Source organism: Motacilla alba, chromosome 3 (genome assembly GCF_015832195.1).
Source record: "Motacilla alba alba isolate MOTALB_02 chromosome 3, Motacilla_alba_V1.0_pri, whole genome shotgun sequence".
Taxonomy (NCBI): Eukaryota; Metazoa; Chordata; class Aves; order Passeriformes; family Motacillidae; genus Motacilla; species Motacilla alba.
The window spans coordinates 15175439-15196232 of NC_052018.1; the positions used below are offsets into that span (position 1 = coordinate 15175439).

The window sequence follows — 20794 nt, forward strand, 5'->3', positions numbered from 1 at the left end:
ACATAAAATATGTAGATGGTAACAACTTTGTAATATATTTTCAGATTATTTGCTATTACTGCTTTTGTTCAAAAGTTGTAGTTCTCTTCAGCTGTATCTGTGTAAAAGCTGTCACGTACTCTAATTGCAGGAATGATTTGGAAAGAAAATTAGTTGATGATTTCTTATTTTATACTATTTTTGTCTGCAGGAAGAGGAGGAAGAACCAGAAGGAAAAGCAAGTGATGCAGAAAGTTCTGAGAGTTCAGATGATGAAAAAGGCTGGGTTGAAGAGGTCAGGAAACAGCGCAAGCTTTTACGCCAAGAGGAAAAACTAAAGCGGCAGGAAAGGCTCAAGGAGGATCAGCAAACATTACTAAAACCTCAGTTTTTTGAGATTAAAGAAGGAGAGGAATTCAGAAGCTTCAAAGACTCTGCCAAAAAACAAAAATTAATGAAGTAAGACTAATGTTCCTATTTTAATAGGTGGGGGTGGGTGATTCTCAAGTATTTCCCTACAGTGCAGGCCCACAGTGTTTTGGCTTGGAAGCACTTGCTAGTAAAGCTACATTTGGTGATCCAAGGGTATAACTTATGGTGACATAGTCATGGAATGTTTTGTCTTATAGATGAACAAATGCACTATTTAAGGTAGGACAGAGACACAAAACAAATGAAATGAGTAAGATACTTCTGAGTCAGATTGGAGGATCCATTACTTGGTATTAGTGAAGTGCTGTTCTCACAGGTAACAGTGATGTCTTGTGAGACTGGTTATATTTCTCCACCAGTGTCAGTATGAGGTTAACAGACTGGATGTTTTTAATCTAACTATCTAAAAGGGTTTAGAGTGCTACATGAGTAGTCACTGTTTTGGGAGTAGGATCAAGATGGGTCAACACGGTAAAAGAAAAATTGTTTTGTTTGGGTATTTTTATGGCATCTAGAAATTTTCAAAATCTACACTGTCCTTATAATGTCAGGACTTATTATTTCTGTTTTTCATTTTGCAATACAAAATATCAGGCTACGAGGGTGTTTGCTAAGTGTAGTTTTTTTTGATTTGGTTTGGTTCTTTCATTTCCTTAAATTGATGGTCATCTGAAATAATGGGTACATGGATAAGCATGTCAAACTAAAGAAGGAGCACATTAAATTAAAGGACTTGGCTTTGAGGTGCTCAGTGCCTGTAAATCTCATTGATTTAGTTATTTTCAGAACTAAAAAGTTCTGAACTTTTTTTTCAGAACTAAAAAGTGAGTTTAGCCCTTCAGAAGATGAGATTTAATAGCATTTTATTGTTTGGCACTCATTTAGCCTTTCAAGACAGTAGCTTCAAAGTTCTTGCAGCACAGTTGGTGCAGAGCAGAATTTTGACTAATGTTGGAGGTGGGTTGCTGGGCTAGATGGATCTCATAATGAACATTTTGGTTTTATTTAAAATGAAATTATTCAGTCAAAGAAAAGAAAGTGAATAATATATTGGGGCTGTTTCTTTATATCACTAATGACTACTCTACAATCTAGTTGTTTTATGATAGGAATTTTTAGGAGACACAGAAAGAAACACTTGATAAAAATTCAGCCTTTTAATTAGAATGATCATGTAAAATGGATTTTTAAGTATTAGCAAGACAGTGTTCCTATGGTAGTCAGATGGTCTATGATTTCTATGTTGTACCTGAAGACCTCTTTTAAGTAGAAATAGTGGTATTTTATAGATAAGGACTTATAGCAGTTCAGCAAAACTGATTGCAGTGTTTTCCTTGGCTGTTTTTTATCAGCAAGTAATTTCACACAGGGGTTTTTCTTTGTTCTTTTTATTGAATATACCCACTTATTCTGAACTTCTAATTTCCTTAGATGTTTCCGTTAACTTTCTTCTGATTATTTTTTCTTTTTCTCTTTGTTCCAGAAGATGAAGCAACTTTTTAATTTTGTCAGTTTTTCTTCTTTGTCAGGAGAAAATCTGCTCTGGATACTCTTGACAAAGTATTATAGGTTAAAAATAATTTTTTTACATTGTGATTAGCTTTATAGTTATATTAGCTGGAACTTGGAGGGAGCCTGAAACATTGGTCAAATGGCACTGTATTCTCAGTGCAAGTGAAGTATTTCATTAAAGGGTGGTATGGCTGTAGAGTACTCCTCTACTGTTCTTTTGTACAAATTCAGCTGCTCGAGCTCTAAAGAAAATTCTCAAGGACACTCAATTTGAAGCATAAACATTTCATTTTGTTCAAAATATGGAAGGCTCAAATATGAAAAACAGTGTGGAAATTCAAGTAAATAAGCCAAGATAGTTGTAAAGGAAGACAAACATTTAGAAAATAATAATGCGGTGTGACACAGGACAAAGTAAATTCTTTCATCTGGGTTTAAGGGAGAAAAATAATTTCTTCACCCCAGGAAAAGCAAAAACAAATACCACAGCTCTGTCCTGTTGATGAAGGAATATCTGTGATGACATAAACCATTAAAAGACTTTTAACAGACTGCTCATAAAGAAAGGAGAATCTGTCTTAAGATTTGCTGCTAATAGAGACCCTCTCTGGTAGATGCACAGATAGGGTATAATGTAAAAACGTAACAAAAAAAAAGGAGAGGAATTTGAGGACAGAATAGGATGACCCAAACAATGAATGTGGTAGCATCACTTCCTTTGTTTTCTGAGTTGCAGGCATTGAATTGACTTACATGGGGTTTTTTTATCTTTGTCTAAGCAATTAGCTCTATACTCACTGATCCCCTTTGTGTTCGTCCAAGCATTGTCCTCAGTATGGAGTTTGGTGTTTGTCAAATTCTTAGAAGAAATTTAAAAATCAACAGCATATCCATTTCATACAATGCATATCTGATACCATTTTGTAGTCAGAATGATTTAGCCTGTGTTGTGAGCTAACTTGTTTGGTTAGTAAACATTTTTATATATTAGAATTTTTTGGAGAAAATAAATATGTTTTCTGCTGGCCTTTTTCAGTGATAAGTAGTCAGCATAAAAGTAATTAATTGAAGTAGCATACTGAAAATAGGAAAGACTGTAGTGGCATGTGCAATCTGGTGAGGCTGGCATGTTTGTCTTTGATTTGATATATCCAAGTTACAGGATGATGGTCTGTGACCGATATAATTAAGTACCTTAATACCTTCACTATGCATTTAATGGCTAGATGTTCTTTTTTTCTCTCTAATCATATAATGTTCTACCTGAGGAAACAGTTTATGACTTATATAAAACTGGGTGTTTCTTTTGACATGTTCCTGACTCAGCACGGCTCCAAGCCCAACTTTTAAAGCAGTGATGCGTACTATAAATTTCTTTCTAGACCGACAGTCTACACGTTTTTCCATGCAGGAAAGCTGCAAAAGTTACTCGTGGTTCTAGAAAACACCTTGTTTCAAATCCATCTACGTTTGATTTTCCCCTTTTGTGCTCTTATGCTTGCACAACAAACCTGCAAATCCTTGCTTTCTTTCCCTACAACATAAATTTCCTACCTAGTAACTTGAAAGGAAATCATAAAAGGAAAGGATTTTTATCTGTGTGCTAAGAGTTCTTTTGATATACTTGATGTCCCTTAAAAAGTATGTTACCAAAGTTAAAACATGTCAAAATCAAAAACTATAGTGGTCATATTTTATAAAAAGTATGTCAGATAATGCATGTGACTTCAGAGGTGGCCAAGAAAGCCAGCAAAAGCATAGTTGATATTCCTTACTATTGCTAAAGAGATATTCCTGTTTTACAACAGGAGAAGTCCTGAAAAACTGTCCTCTTATAATGAGGAAAAAGAAAATTGCCCGGGTAATTTTTTGTTCGGTTTTTACATTAGGGCAGGGGACATTGCTTCCCATAATGCTGTGAATGTACCCCTTGAATTATTTCTTGAGGAAGATGTAAAAAAACCCAACTGAAAAAAAAACCCAGCTGTTGTTTGTGTATCAGTATGTACAATTCACTATCACTTGAGGTCTGCACATTTTCAGATAAATAGAGCCATACCTATGTTTTTTTCAGTAAGATTACAACCCCACAGCATGTTGCTAGTATCTACTCATTTTAATTTTTCTCCTGACTGAAGCAGTGTCCAGGCAGTCATGCTAAATAATTGCTGGGTAGTAGCCATATTTCTCCAGTTCACTTTCAAAGGGGAGAAAATGGGACTTCACTTGAATGTAGAAATCCCACCACAATGTTGGTGACTGATCTTCTGCCACAGTTAGCTCTAAGGCTTAGCTTGTCTTTCCGATTCGCACAGATGGAACAAGTTTTTACATGTACTCAATGAAAAATATACTACAGAAAATAATACAAAGTACCTAGTCATGAGAAATAAAGTAGTTCTTGACAGTAATTTTTCATTGTTAATCTGAAAAGTCTTTGTTACATAAAATGGCTCATTAACCAAAATTCAGTGGACTTCAGAGACTTCATGCATAGGCCACAGCCGTGAGTTCTTCATACATAGTAAATGCCGTTGACTTTGGTGGCTGCTCTTTTTTTATATATAATCTCTATTTTTATGATTATTTATTTTCTGCTTTAAAAATTGTACAGAAAAAGTCTCTTGGCCCTCTTCAGAGAGAACTAATGAGGCACTAATAGTATCTCAAATTGCAGACACTAATTTTGTTTACAGTCAGGAGAATGTTTTCTAAGCACATGCCGAGAGTGTGATCGTACCAGCCGTGTCATATTCTCAGAGGGTGCTACTTAACTTAGAGGACCTACATTATAGGAGAAGGATGAGCCATGTTAGGACTCACTGGTGCCTTTAGGGAGGCTGGCTGAAGGCATCACTGTCCCTGCCTGCCTGCCTGTCTCCCCCTGAGCTGGAGGCTGTGTGGGAACAGGGCATTTTTCTACTCCTCAGCTGTTCCAGTGTACAGCCCACCTTAACTGAAGTTGGCAACCTTGATACTAAATACCAGCTCACAACCTGGAGCAGCTGGACCACATCCATGTGGCTTGCTTTTGCAAGGTATTAACTTCAGTGGAGGAGAGCTGAAAATTGTCAGTTTTGTCCGCAGCACCTACCCCCTTGTCCACAGAAATGCTGGAGTTTGGTGCCCAAGGGAGAGGCTCTACACCAGTTTGCTTACAGAAATTCAGTGATAAGCACTGGGCTTGAAGGCATATGCTTCTGTGGAGCTCCTGTCTGGGTACAGGATCTGTCTTTATCAAATTCTCTTGTTTATATTGTTCTTTTATTCAGTAAGCTACTTAGACTGTTGTGGGCACAGTGTCCAAACAGGCATTTGTTCTTGGATTAAGTAGCGAAGTGATTCGTTTGGAGATTAATTCATTCAGGTGTGTAGTCAAGCTTACATCCTTCCCTCAAAAGTGTTTCCAATTCCAAAATTATAAGATTTCAAGAAAACTGAATATATCTAGCATTACTTCTTTTATTTGTGCCATTTAACATCACCAAGTTTTTTGAATATTTCAGAGAAAACTATAGCAATAGAAGGGTGTGGTTTCTTCCTCAAATAGAATCATGTTAATTTTTAGCAGCAAAAGCAATGAACTTCACATACATTTTAAGTGTTTCTACTGAAAGCAGTGTCTGGAGAGAATTATTTTAATTTATCTTTCTTTCTGTTTCCTGAATGTTTATATTTTTTTTTAGTTATGACATTTCAGGGTTTCTGAGAAATTGAGACTAGTTTTGACTGCGTTATCAACTTTTATTTAAAAGATGTGTAAAAAGATGGCAAAAATAGGGACTAATGTTAGTTTTTCTCTGCAGGAAAACTCTTGAAGATCGTTTAAAGCTTGAAGAAAAACTTGGCACACTCAATGTGTCTGATACCACAGTAGGCAGCAAACAGGCAACATTCAAATTAAAGAAGGTGAGCTATATATATATATATATATATATATATGTAATTTTTAAGATAATGCACAAGTAACTTTAGTTTTTGCATGAAAGAACAGGAACTTGAAACCGTCAAGCAAATGTCCCTCTTCATTTCTTTATAAGCTGCCAGCTCTTGAGGTTCTTGCCAAGAAAATGAAAGTCTCCGGTAGTACTCTGTGTTTTATCCTGTATAACTCAGGCAACACTCATAAAATCTTATGTTCTGGTGGAAAATAATGGCTTGCATCTTTTAATAGTTTATTTGCAGAGGTATCACCAGAAGTTTGTGGCCTTGTCTGACTTCACTGATCAGATCTCAGTCTGCAGATCCAAACACAACTTAGGGTGCTGCCTTTTAGGCCTTCTCTTGGTTCAGCATGTTGAGAGGTCTCAGCATGATAGAAGCAGAGCTCCAAACCACCTTTATTATTGACCTTATGCAACACAGGTCACAGGAATCAGCTCTGGTCCTGTACTGGTTGTCAAATTCCATATGGAGTGTGTAGTTGACTGCTGCCTGTTTATCTTTCCCAAGGGTTTTGATTTTCCATCCTACAGAATTTTGTAGACTGCATACAGATAATTGCTTTATAGTGTGGGGACAGTTAAATAAATGCCTATGTGTACCTTCTACTGCTGCAGTACACTTAGGGATTTTTGTACTAGAAATATGCTTAGGAACTAAAGAGAGGATCCAATTTAAAAGCTGAAGACCCATATGAATTGATACTTGACCTGACAAAATTTACTTTGGTTAAAATTGGTTTTCCTCAGGTAAACAACTTTGCTATAACACATTTCTCCTTACCACTGGTCAAATACTGTTCTCACTGGTAAAACACTGTCACAAAAATGGCAAAGTAGTTATTTAATTGTCACATTGGATATGCCTGAAGGAAAAAAAAACAACAAACAGACCAGAATTATTGACTGTTTCTACCTTACTTAGTTTACTGATTACTATCTGTTTGCAGATGTCCTTTGTCATCTATTTTTGATTCCTATATTGCTGGAATTTAAAATGTGGTGCTGTGGAATAAGTTGTAAATTCCTCTGCAGGGCCAAGTAGGGTGATTTACCAACCTGAAACCTTTCTGGTGATTTTACCAACTCTGTAACTGATGGTGTCTTGTAGCTTATTAAATAGGCTTTGCAGGGCTTCAAAGCACAGGTTTTTTTTACAGTAGCTTTAACTTACAAAGTGCAAAGCCACAAGGTTTCTTGCAGTTGATAGTGCACACTGAACTGTCAGCTTTTACTGACAGATTTGAGAGCAAGGTAGACAGACCTTGCAGAAGGAAGACAGACACAGCAGTGGTTTGGAATGCCAAATTTACTTGATTCCATCAGATAAGATACAGCTTTGAGGGTTTTCTTTAATTATGGTCCTTCTAACATGTATGGATTTTCTTTTCCTAACTTTTTACTGATATTGCTTTATTGAAATATGTACACAGTAGTCATCTGCATTAAAACAATTTTTTTAAAATCTAATTTAAAGAAAAATAATGCATCTGCAGTGAAGATATTTTCTCCTATCAAGAGAATTACAAAGTAAGACTCAATAAGTCTTCTCTTAAATTAAGAGACTGTATATATCTTCTGAAGTCCCAAGGAATAAGCCAGGGAGAGCTAGGAGGAAGTCACACTATGCAGTCTTGGCACTCTTTTTCAGAGGATGAAGAGTTAGAATTAACAAGCCAAAAAAGGGATTTTAAAGTCACTTGAAACGTCAGCTTCTGCTTTGTGATGCCCTTTCCTCAAAGGGCAGGTGTATTTAAGAGTAGGTGGAAAGATTTAGTAGGGGAAAGAATTGGCTTCCATAGGGTTGGTGTCACTTCAACTCCTAAGTCAGTGGAACTGAAGCTGAACTTGACTCCTGCAGGTGTGGTATGTTGGCAGCCTCCTGATGCCCATCTACCAGTGACAAATCCAGTGATGAAACTGTTTGTCATTGATATTTTAGTTTAGTTTTCAGGGAATTTGAATATGGTTCCTACAGTGTGGCAGCTTATTTTTCAATTTCAATATGCTTTATCATAGTAAATAGACCTAACAAAATAGTGTGATTTCTAAAATACCAAAGTACTTACACTGCTGGGACAGTGTGGAATACATTTAAAAACCCAAACCTTAACATTTCTGATGCACATCAAGGTCATTCAGTTTCAGTACACTGTGAGTAGCTGTCAACATGAACTCAAGTAAGATTCATCAAGATTCTTTCAGAAGAGGTCTGGAGACAGGGAGAAACTACCTGTATTTTCAAATAGTGGGTTTCTTGTTGCTCTACTTGCAGCGAAAATGGGAATTCATAAATTTCATCAAAGTCTAAAAACCAGTAGCTTTTTCTGGCTTGATACCAGTATCGGCTGATTGCTGAATTTGGTAAACTGGTTTGTATCTCACCTCAGCCAAAATGCTGTCCATGCAGGCAAACCTTTAGCTCAGTTTAAATGGCGTGTGAACGGGAGACTGGGGGAGATGAACTGATGTGAATGCTGTTGGTTACAGAATGAAATGCAGTGGGGATGCAGCTGCATCCACAGTGGTAATTCTGTCATGCTGTCAGTGCAGTTATCCTGGGCTGCTTGAAATTGCTCGAATTCCTGGAGTACTTTTTGACATGGATAGTTGCCTGAGCTTGGCTAGTTCAAGTCTGCTAGTTACAGTTTATGCACAGTTTAAAGACAAGCTTTAGTCTTCCAAAGAAAATAATAGTTTGAGGCTGTAAGAACCATTTCATCTACATGGTACATCAAAACATCTTCCAGCATGTTTTTGATTAAGGGAAGAAAAACATTAATCGATCAAGCACCTCAGGAGCAGAGATTTAGAATCACTTTCATGAAAGTGATTCTAAATCTCTGCTCCTGAAAAGTCCTCTAGAATTGCATACAGTCTATCAAAGTCTCCTAGAAAGTCCTTCTAGAATTGCTTACAGTCTATCAAACACTTTGAAGAACTCCTAAGAACATGTTTTAGGAAACACGTATGCTTCAGCAAATTTAACTAATTGTTCTGTCTTTGTAAAATTAAATTGTGGAATATTAAGCCTGACAGATTTCAAGAAGCATTTGGACAATACTCTTGGGCACATAGTGTGGTTGTGGCCAGGGAGACTCCTGTAGGGCCAGCGGTTGGATTCAGTGATACTTGTGGGTCCCTTCCAACTCAGCTTATTCTATTTTGTGATTCTGTGATTAAACTTGAAAACACTAGTTAACCGAAGTAGATACTAAGTAACCACAAATTGGGATTGATATTCTTAAGGGTATTTCAACATAAATTATGGAGTGTATTGTTAAGCATTGTTTTTAATCTGAAACACATTATTCACTGTTTTTTTATATCTTTATGTTAAACATTTGCTTTGAAAAGCATGGAAGGATAATGCCTAAGGATATCTAGAATTAACAGTTGCAGTCTGACACAAGATAGCATGAGGCAACTAACTGTAACATTTCCAGATTTGCTCAATGGAATTCAGACTTGACATATTGATTCTGGGTGTCATGGTTTGACCCTGGCACAGTACCAGTGGCCCCATGAAAATATATTCTCCCTAGTGTCTGCTGTGAGATGTGACCAGGAATAGAGCCAAGCTGGCTCCAGCTTAAGAATAAAGAAAAAAGAACTTTATTAACCTACAACTATAATAAAATGAACACACAGAATTACTATCACAGAATTCAAAATTAAAACCTTCCAAAACATTTCTCCTCCTCCCCCCAATTTCCACTACAGCATAAAATAAAACCTTAGATTTTCTATTGAGTCACCACCCCTCAGATAATCAACTTTCAGTCCTTCACCATCCCTCAGGTAATCATCTCTCAGTTCATCAAGATGAGAGGAATCCCTCTTGTACCGTAGACTTCCCCAGGAAACACAGGTGAAACCTCTTGTGTTTCCGTGTCACATGTGGCACTGCCCGGAGAACACCTGCCCTCGTGACATCTTCCTTCTATGTCCAGTGCTCTTACCACTGTGCATGGATCAGAGCTGCTTCTAGGGTTCCCCTTTTAAGAATGCTTTGCCCAGTTCCAAAAAAGCAACAGTCTCTCACTTTCGGGACACCAGTATCCCCCAAATTCACCCCCTGGGGCCGAGGGGTCTTGAGAACAGAGATCTTCCTCTCCATCTCTGTTCACGCTACTCCTTCACACAACATCACTGCCCTCTCTTGGCTCCGAGCCATTGCCTCCCCCTAAATGCAGTCCCTGTGTCACAGGAAAAAAAAATGGGTCCGTCCATGGCTATCCAAGAAAATAGTCCAGCCAAAGGCCACTCCATCATCTCCTCCCACCTAGGATTCTTCTCAACGTCTCCTGACATCTTTCACTTGCAGGAACTTTCATCAGACTTGCCCGTTTCCCTCTATTTCATCTCTCTCTCCCGTAAGGGGGGTGGGGGGTGTGGGAGCTGCCCGATGCCTCTCAGTGTTCCCCCACCCTCCCATCCTGCAGGGGCCTTCACCCCCTTCTCTGTGCCTGTGCAAGGCTCCTTCTCTGTGCCAGGCTCCAGCCTACCTCACCCAGGCCACATGGCTTCCCCTCCCCCGCCCAGCCCACAGCTGGGCAGGACAGGTCTGACCTCTTTCACCCACCGGAACCCAGAGAACTTTCCCCTGGGAGTCCTCTGCTTTTAACCCCTGTGCTCTCAGAGGCGTGTCCATGTCCTCAGTGGCCACGCCGGGTGCCAATATTCACATCTGAGCACCCACTGGTTTAGCCACAGCCTCCCAAAAAACTCACTTCCTTTTCAAACCAGGACACTGGGACAATGAGGTGATGTGTACATTTACAGGAACCTGAGACTATTTTTGTTTTAATATTCCAGTCAGAGCAGCAAAGGAAACAGCAGGAAGCTGAGAAGCGACATCGTCAGGAGAGGAAAACCCTTCGGCGCTCTGCCAGTCATCTCAAGAGCAGACGTGGAAGAGGACGACTATTTCATTGATTTATGTTGGGTTTTTTTAAGAAACTTTTTACCTCATTTTCATTTGAAAAAGGGTCTTTTTCAAATTGGGACACAGTACCAATGGATTTGTATTTTGATTCATTGGTGAACACAAAACCAGAACTTCCTAAATCTTGTGTTATTGAAAAGTTTATGAAAGTTAAAGTACTGACCAGAGGACACTATGAATATGGTCCATTGTGAACTGTATTTGTTCAGAAATTGCCAGCAATTGGTTATTGTGTAACCCTGGATGTTTTCTATATAAGAATTTGTGTATACAACAAGGCTGCCTGTCTTTTATTTAACTTATGAGCTGTGAGTTTCAGTTTCTGGAATCTTTGTGACTGCTTAGATGAAATATCAAAGGTAAGTTGTTTTGTCTAAAAGCTTATCATTACAAGGACACAACACATTTTTCTGGTTCTTGATGGATGATACACAGATGTATTTTTGAAAAACTGACTTCTGCTATATATTCTTGGGTTGCTTTTAGTAGCAAATGGTAGAAATGGTTGTTGGGACAATTGAGAATGCCTGATTTGGGTTCCTCTGAGTCATTCTCTAAGGAAACCTCTTTTACCACACCAGTGTACAAAGAGGAAGCTCAGAAAGGTAGTCCTGTTAACTTGAAATTTGTAAATACAAAACGTGATCCTGATGTTTCTGTTTTGGAAAGCCAGCCATGTTTCAACATAGATCAAGTGGTGTATGTTCATATAGCAAGCACTTTAAGGCCATGCCAGTAGTCTCCTATGCTTCCAAAAAAGAGTTCAGTTAAATAACTTTAAAAAACCCTTGAACCTAAGTAGGTCATTATTTAGCAAATAAATTAGTTTTTACCTTTGATCCCAAGGGAACCTTTTTATTATTTTTTAAAAGCCTTTATAAATTGCCATTTTGCTAGATAAAAAAACTTGAACTTTGGATCCAGCTAGAATCAGTGAATCTCCCTGTCACTGTAAATCTTTTTAAGAGACTCATAGGTTCTTAAGAGTTTTGTTTAATAAACCAGAGAGGTATTAATCTGGTCTGGTTTCTTGGACGGTATTTATAGAATATTTGCAATTACTTCAGTAAAAAGCCTTGGTTTTTCATAGCCTGATTTTTTTTTTGTTTGTTGTTAGATGATAGAAAAGTTAGCCACATGGATAATTTTTTTTTCCTCCCTGACGTAAGTTTACCTGGTTTAATTCATGGTTTTAATTATGTTGCTGCCTTTAGTTAAAAAGTTGCTTTTCACATGATATTTTCATCTTTAAAAACTTATATTGTAGTCATCACCTCTGCCCTTGCATTTAACTAAATGATGAGTCTCTCAATACCTAGTTTTTTACCTCTAGCTGTCAAATTTTTGCATTGCCCATAAGCTTCTCATGCTTTTTATTTTTGCATCTTCCCCCTGGAGCATTATGTTATCTCTTAGAAACTGTGTGCAATTCGGGTGTGCTTGCATCATGCACAGGGCCATAGGAATGTGGAAAGTTTAACAGTGGAAACTGGCTTCCGTCGTGGTTGATACAGGGAGTATTGGGGACTGAGTGGACAGAACTGGCATTTTAAGAGCAGGAATTTGGCGGAGTTAGCTCCTTCTCATGGTGGGTCTAAATCCCATTATGTTGACCTAGAGCTGCATTTATGGTTGAAGGCATCTGTATTTTACAATGATTTCATGGGCTGTCAAGAGCAGTAAAAAACTAAATGTGGTTGATCTGCAGGGTGGTAATACACTGAGTTTGAAATGGTTAACTTTCAGCTTAAAATGAGTGTATTTCTTGTGGCTTGAGATTATTCTGATAGACTGGTTTAAGTCAGTGTTTTGCTTTTCATGCCCTTACATTCATAATAAGTATTGTGATAGTATTGATCATGTATTTAAGTTGAAGCCTATAAGATTAAAGGAGTATGATTTGTACTGTTATATGGAAGGCACATGTAGACTGCCCTTAGCATGCTATTTATTTCACCTCAGAGTAAGTTGGAATACACTTTAAACTCCTTCTTCGACCTACTGGTGATGATCTTCCTAATGTGCTCCAGGACACCTTTGGCCTTCTTGGCCACAAGGGCACTGCCAGCTCATGGACAGCTTGTTGTCCTTCAGGACCCCCAGATCCTTCTCCACAGAGCTGCTTCCCAGCAGGCCAGCCCCAGCCTGTGCTGGTACCCGGGGTTATTCCTGCCCAGGTGCAGGGCCCTGCATTTGCCTTTGTTTAATTTTAAACTGTTCCTCTCTGGCCTTCTCTCAAACCCATTGAGTTCTTCTGAAGGGCTGCACAGCCCTCTGGGGTGTTGGCTGCTCTTCCCAGCTTTGTGTCATCAGGCAACTTGCTAAGGAGGCTTCTGTCCCTTCATCCCAGTCATTGATTAATAAGTTAAACAGTATTGAACCTGGAGGGACACCACTAGTGACAGGCCTCCAACTAGACCTTATGCCACTGATTATGACCCTCTGGGATCTGCCATTCAGCCAGTTCTCAATCCACATCACTGTTCACATAGGCACCTGGCATGAAACATGTTTAGATTGTTGAGATTGATTAAGCAGATTAATAGCAGTTAAAGTTGTTCTTGAGCAGCTGTCTGGGGAAGATTGGAAGTTTCAGTAGAAGCTGGTGCATTATTGCAACATCATTGCAAATAATTAACTTCATCATGCAACCGAAGCAGGCATTTTTTAAGCATCAGCCTGGGTTTCATTAATGTTTCTCAGTCCGCTGTTACTTCAATTCCCACACTGCAGGAATCAGTCTTTATCCAGAATTGCAATTCCTAGAAGCTGAGCAGCTGCTGGGATCTTTTGTGACATTTAAGGTTCATACTCTTAAGGTAAAGTGTAATCAGATGTTGTGGCCTCATGGAAATCCGCGTATGATTGTTTCATACGTGTGAGAACTTAGTGGTAAGAATCAGTTTTAAAAACTCACTATAAATAAATATACAGATAGTGGTTAAATGTGAGTGAAATGGTGGTGAGATAAATGAATGACCTAGGTCTGATGTGTCGCCTGTATCTGAGTACTTTTTTACTCCACAAGTAATGTGGTTTATATCAGTTAGGCTATTAGTCATTCAACAAACATTGAACCAAAACGAATTATCTAATGTTCTTTCCAAAATTCTGTTGCCAAGCCAAGAATCATTCTGTGTTCCTCTGGCTGGTATATTGGCTGAAATTGAGAGCATCTACCAATTTAAACAAAACAGTGAAAAGATTTACTGTACCCCACACTGCTTGTTTTTAACATCTGAACTAAAGAAATGTGATTTTAAATTATTACCCTGCATACATAGCAAGTGTGTGTAAAATGTATATGCACATTTTTATACTCGTGGGGTTTATGGATGGCGTTTAAAGCAGGTTTGAGATTGTCAGGCTTCAGGGGGAGTTGTGAGAGAGAATGAACCAGTTTTCAGATTAGTCCATCTTGTTTTGCAGCAGTCTTTTAAATTTGTATTCTTCATGTTTCCAGGTTTGAAAATGGGGAATATAATTTAATTCCAGGAAGAAAGGACCATATTGCAGATGCAGAAATACAGTGAAGCAGTGCAGCTCCTTGACTGGGGAGGTTGTGCAATGTCCGTGAAAAGACTTGTGATGTTGGATTTAACATCTGCAGGTATAGATATAGTGTACCTTCAGGTGTAGTGGAGCCTTCCCTGAGGAAGAGGAATGGTTTAATGAACTTTAGAGGACCTCTCCAGCCTGATTACTCTATGAATGTTGTAAGGCATAGGGAGGAAACATGTATCATTAATTGACTGGAGTAATTTTCCCTCTTTGTCTCATCCTTCCACTGAATCACTCACTAGTTTTATCTTTTTATCTCTTTCTTAAAGATTAAGTACTTCTTTTGGCATGTGTCCATAGCTAATATATTTTGTCTGATCTTGAGAAGTATGAGGATTTTAAACTGAATGAAAGCACATAAATCTATTAATAAATTTTACCTCTTGATCATTATCTCTGTATTTCAAAGCCCATTTTACTCAACAACTGACTCTTTGTGTTGAACATGAAATAGTTCTGTCACCAAAACGAACAATTTATAGTAAAACCTGCAGAAAATAATAATATCTAACATCACTTACAGTTTATGCAACTGGAAGAAAAGGAATTCCTGAATTTTAAAGGATCTGTAGGTCATAGAGATTCATTTGGAGTGGAAGGGACCTTAAAGATGATCTCATTCCAAGCCCCCTGCCATGGCCAGGGACACTTTCCACTAAAAAAACCAGGTTGCTCAGAGCCCCATCCAGCCTGGCCCTGAGCACTGCCAGGGATGGGAAGTCCACATATGCTCTGGGCGACCTGTGCCAGTGCCTCACCACTCTCTATAAAGAAGTTCTGTCTCTACGCTCAGTACATGCCCATGTGCAAAGTCCCTCTGCAGCTCTCTTGAATGCCTCCTTTAGCTATTGGAAGGTGATCTAAAGTCACCCCAACCCTTCTGTCTCCAGGCTGAATTACCCCAGTTCTCAGCCTCTCTTCATAAGAGATGTTCCAGCCCTGTGATCAAATCAGTGCTCTTCTTTGTTTTTTAATTTAACCCAGATCCTTGATCCACGTGGGGTCTAGTTGCAAATTTCTGTTGATAAAGTGACATGTCACTGTGTTTGTCCTGTAAGTGGCATTTCCATACAAAATACTTGTGAGTATCCCCTGGTACAGACTGGTTTGCATTAATGTATCAGCAGAGCTAAAATAAGTAGGTTTTTGAACAAGTGAATGAAAACCACAACAACCAAAGCATCCATATTAGTGTAAATTCAGAAATGTGTCTGCCTGTTGCTGACTGTTTTTCAAGATCTCCATCTTCTGTTCTTTCCTTAGTGTTTTAGACTATGGAGCATAGAAGAAGAGAAGATCCACCTTGAGCATGTTCAGAAAGGAGAAATTTTTATCTTACTCTTTGAAAAGGATTGATCGCTTTACTTCCTTTGACAACTATATTTAATTAGAGTTGAAGGACAATAATTTTGCAGTTAGATCAGGTACAAGTTGAAATGCTCTCATTCAGTGGGGTTATGCTTACCTATAGAGATTTGGGTCAGCCTACCTATGAAGGCAAGTCCTTGTTCCCAGTTAATTCTTCATTGAGTGGGGGCAAAAGTAAAAATTACATTTCCTCATTAAAGAGAAAACTAGGCAGTTGAAGTGGGAAATACCAGCCCAGCCCTAATCAGAATTTATACTCCCAATTCCTGGAACCACCCTTCCCTTCCCTACAGCAGTTTCTGCCAAAGCTGCTTTCTCTCTCTCCTGCTTATTATCTTGTTTGAACATCTGGCTCTTTCTTCTGGAGTGCATCTCTCTACACTTCCATTTTTTTCTGTTAATATCAGGATCTGTGGTACAAATTTGTACAGATACAGCACGGATTTGAGAATGAGCACTAAAATGGTAATAGCAGACTGGCTGTGCATGGGTTCATCTTGAGCAGAAGAGATTTGTGTGAGCTTGGAGATATAGAGAGCTGTGGCACCAGAGGGGGTTCAAAGAGCTGGTGCACACTCCTGTACATATTACTGGCAATAGGCAGCACAGTGCTGCTTTAAATCCCCCCAAATCCACTTCTGTTCTGTGTGTATGTGTACTGCTGTGCTAGCTCTCCTTCACTAAGGTCTGGGTGTTTTGACTGGGACTGATGTGTTTTATATTTTTTAAAAGAATTTTACCTGCAGCATTAGTATAATTGCAATGTACATTATATACATGCAGTTACATTATGTACAATTACACAAAACATTTAGCATTCAAAAGCATCTGAGTAATATATTTTCTGATTTCAAACATGAATATGATGTCCTTTCCATTTACCAGCATTTCTTCTGTAAACACATTTTCTTCTGTTTTTTAACCTTTATAATATGCCACAAGTGGAGTGCATACAGCATGGGTCATAAAAGACCACATGCCTACCTGTGAGGATTTAATCATCTTATGCAAGTGACAGTGTTGTGAAAAGTAATTATCTTGTCTGTTGGGGTTCTGCTGATATTCTTGTAAACTGAATCAAAAGGGAAGTTTCATCATAGGTACTTTGTTTTTCTCCTTTCCCAGATGTAAATTGTAGATTGCCCAATGGGACTATGACGCTGTTGCACTGAAAATGAGGCAACATTTTAAACAGATCTCCACAGCAAATAAATATCCTCTATCAGAGATATTTTAGACAGGTTTCAACAAATCACTTTTGCACAGTGTCATGGTAACTGCATTGCTGCAATTGAAGTAACACTAGAAGAGTAGTGTAGATGATCGTTCTCCAGTTCTTAGGACGAGGCCTGACGCTGCTCAGTTTACAAGTACAGACACAACCAAGAACATTGTGTAACATCTCACATGTGCCTGTAGCTGGGGACTGGTGTCACCCATATGCAGCTTAGCCACCAAGGGAAGGCACTAGAATGATTGGTAACTTTAGAGGCAGTTATTTCAGGAGAATTCGAAGGTCACGATCCTTTATTCCTGTAATTCCATCTCCCAAACCATGAAAAGTTCCGGTTAAAAACTGGAAGATGGAAATTTCTCAAGAGCAGAGGTGAGGCACAATTCTATGTCAGGTATTCAAGAAATGCTTGTCATCCCTGGAGTGGTGGGAAGAAAAGCTTGCTTCTGTGATGGCTTTTGGGATAGATGTGAGGGCAGGGCTGCCAGAATATGCTGGATGTGTAATGTGACCAAAGCAAGGAGGATTTACTCTCAAGTAGAGATAACACTGCACCTCAGGGTGCTACAGGATGAAATGACCAAACAAGGCAGGTGGCTCCTTCCCTCCAGAGGATCTCTCTTTCCTTTCCTAAATGATGTGTACATGATGCCTACTGAATGGAAGCTTCTAGAAAGTAATGCTTAAAAGTGGACGTCTGCCTTGGCCTTTAGTGATGTTTACATGCTTCCTCTTTATCACAGAAAAGTAATTGACCTCTGGTGTCAGTTATAGCACACTGTTTTCCCTTGCCTCTGAAGATCTGGAGAATCAAAGTTCTTTCCTTCAAAGAGGCCACTTCCCATGAAACTGAAGGAATTTCTCACAGAAAGAAATCACTTAGAAAAAAGTCACTGTTTAGTAAGGCAGTCAGTAAAGCAGCTGGAATGGAAAATCATTTGAGATTTGGCCGAATGTTTCTCTCAAAACATGTTCAAATTTAAAAAAGAGCTTATCAATGTAAATGTCAAATTTTCAAGAGCTGAAACTAATCTGCTCTGATTTGGGCTTTTCAGTGAAAACTTTCAGTGTTTAATTTTATTGCCATTTTCCTTTAGAAGGTGTAGTTCTGTCCTGACCTGGTGTGGTTTCTTGCACTTCAGGGTCTTTTAAAAACTGGATTCCTCCAACCAGCATGGCAAGGCTGGTACAGCTGATCAGGTAGAAATAGTAATGTAAAGTCTTTAAAATTTTTTTTCTGATTCTGCTGCCCTCCCCTCCCCTGCAACATTTGAAATTATTTGGGCTCTGATATTTGGGCACTACCTAATCACAAGGGGTCAAGTGCTGGGCTGTCTGAACCCTTTTAATCTTCCCTTCCTCCTATGTAGGCATGTTTGACACCTCTTATTAGATTTTCTCCTCCCTGTGCAGCTGAGGAGGACAGTGACAGAGGAGCTTTGGGGCACCTGGTGTCCAGCTGCAGTCAACCTGCCACTGATAGAAAATCTCTTCATTTTTTCAGTCTGTCTTTAGCTGTTAAGTTTTAACAGCAAAACAATTTCTGCACTAAGTAGAAATAGTAGGAATAAAAATTACTATCAATGCTTTTTCCCCCTAGTGTAGTTGGAATTTGGTGACAACTAAGAAATAGGAGCTAAGTGGAAATTATTTCTTAATCACAGGAAGCCTTGGAGCTTCTGGATTTGGGACACCCCTACTTCTGGCTTACTTCATGTATCACTTTATCTAGCTCACTGTATTGGGTAATGCAGTTTAGGGCATCTACAACTAACTTCAAGATACAAAACAGGCAGAAGAACTAGATGGGCTTAAGGAGCTGTTATTGTGTAAGGTGCTTGTACAGCCAACCAAGTTCTACTTTATGAGCTTGTGTTACTCCCACAGGTCAAATTTTCTGCTTCTCGGCTAAGACAAGAATTGGGACTGGCCTGCGGGCTTGTCAGAGTTCAGGTGTGCTTGAATCTCTGAACACAGCTCAGAAATCCCCAGGACAAGGCTGTCCTAAGATTTTGGCAGCATCTATACCTCCAGCCTTCCCTCTACTGTGCATTCTCTGAGCAATCTTCCTGCTCTTTCTTGAAAGCTTTGTGTATGTCAGTGCATTTTAAAGCTGGTGTATCCAGAAATATCTTCAGTATTTCAGCAAGGTACCACAGGCTCCCAGTGGATCCTAGGCAGTGTTCCTCACCACCAAGCTGAAAAGCGATAGAATCAAAACTTTCCATAGGAGATTTAACTTTCTTCTATAAATATTAATGTTCTCTAAAAGTAAAGTTGGCCACTGGATTCAGAGAAAGGAGTATTAAGCCCTAAGGCAGAAGGGCATACATATACAAGGGACAGTAACTATTCTGGGGCACTTCAGTCAGATTCTAAATCAGATTATGTAAATGCCTCAAAGCAAGAAATTTGAAAGCTATTCAGTTTTCTTTGAACACTATTTTGCATGTGGATTTCAAGCATTGAAAGAGGGAAATCTGTTAAGTCAATGGGATCTCATGTGTTTTAGCTGGAGAAGCAGTGATAACATGTGAGCGAGCTGTGGTGCTGTGCTCCAAATCCCTCAACAACAGACTTGTATCTTGGGTGAACTAAACTAGCATGTGATCATTGAGAAGGACTTTTCTCCCAGTTGAATGTTCTTACTTGGGTACATAACTACCCAAAGGCAGAGAAAGCTAATCTGAATGACTGGTACATAATTTTTATTGGCTCTCATGGATGCTGTGCATTCATTGCAGAGAACCCATTGCACAGGATGAAGTGTTACTGAATCATTTCTTAGAATTATCAAGCATAAGCCAGCTTTCATCCCACATGCAGGCTTTGAACTCTTACTGAATAATTTTTTCAATTCATTTTCTTTGGGCTTTTTGTTCCACCTACAGATCTTGTCTTTACCATCTACACAGCTTCCAAAACAATGAGGTCGACCCTGGTGCTTTTGTGCAAGATGCTCTTGCTGGCACTGGAGGAGCTTTACTTGTGCTTGAGATGATGTTGGCTGTATATTTATTGTGACAATGACAAGGCACTGCCTGGCTTACTGGTTGCCTGTTGGTTTGGGTGCTGTTGAGAGGAAGGAGTCTGTCATTCTGGGGTAAGAGGAAGTGGCTGTGTAGGTGTTAGAGCTCCCTTGGTTCTCAGAGCTGCTGCCCTGGCCCCTAATGGTGGCTGGGCAGAGCAGACCATGGTTTCTACTCTGCCTCAGTGGCCAAAGTCTATCAGGGTGCTCTGCTTGGGAAATCAGATCTGCTGTATGCTTTTCATAAACCCACTTCCTGACTACCAAATAATTTCCCAAAGTAGAATGAGGATGCAGGAACACACTCAAAGCTGTGTAAGATTTCTGCTGTTCTATCGCTTCACACACATTCCCAATGTATGCTGTGGTGGGTCCCAAATTCAGAATAGATGACATGAGGACAATGTCTCAGGAGAACAAGGTGGGACAGAGGTGGAAAGATAGGGACAAACATTTTAGCCGGGCCTGTGGAAATAGGACAAGGGGTAATGGTTTTAAACAGAAAGAGGGCTGATTTAGATTATATGTGAGGAAGAAGTTATTTACAATGAGTGTGATAAAACACTTGCTCAGGTTGCCCAGAGAGGTGGTGGATGCCTCATCTCTGGAATCATTAAAGGTCAGGTTGGATGGGGCTCTGAACAATCTGATCGAGTTGAAGATGTCCTGAGCTTGTGGCAGTGGGTGGACTATGTGATCTTTAAAGGACCCTTTTAACCCAAACTATCCATGATTCAATGATTCTAGAAAGTGAAAGTTTACAAACCCATGGACTGTTTCTATCAAAGCAC

General features: G+C 39.2%; 1 protein-coding gene across 1 annotated transcript in view; it reads left to right on the plus strand.

Annotated features, from left to right (window-relative positions):
• Positions 1-11086, plus strand: part of NOL10 (nucleolar protein 10) — a 52360-nt gene extending 41274 nt beyond the window's left edge. Inside the window, exons 19-21 of the mRNA XM_038130384.1 lie at positions 191-438; positions 5730-5832; positions 10683-11086. Of these exons, the coding sequence (XP_037986312.1) occupies positions 191-438; positions 5730-5832; positions 10683-10802 (471 nt within the window). The 3' untranslated portion in view covers positions 10803-11086. The remainder of the gene's footprint in view (positions 1-190; positions 439-5729; positions 5833-10682) is intronic.
• The last annotated feature ends 9708 nt before the right edge of the window (positions 11087-20794 follow it).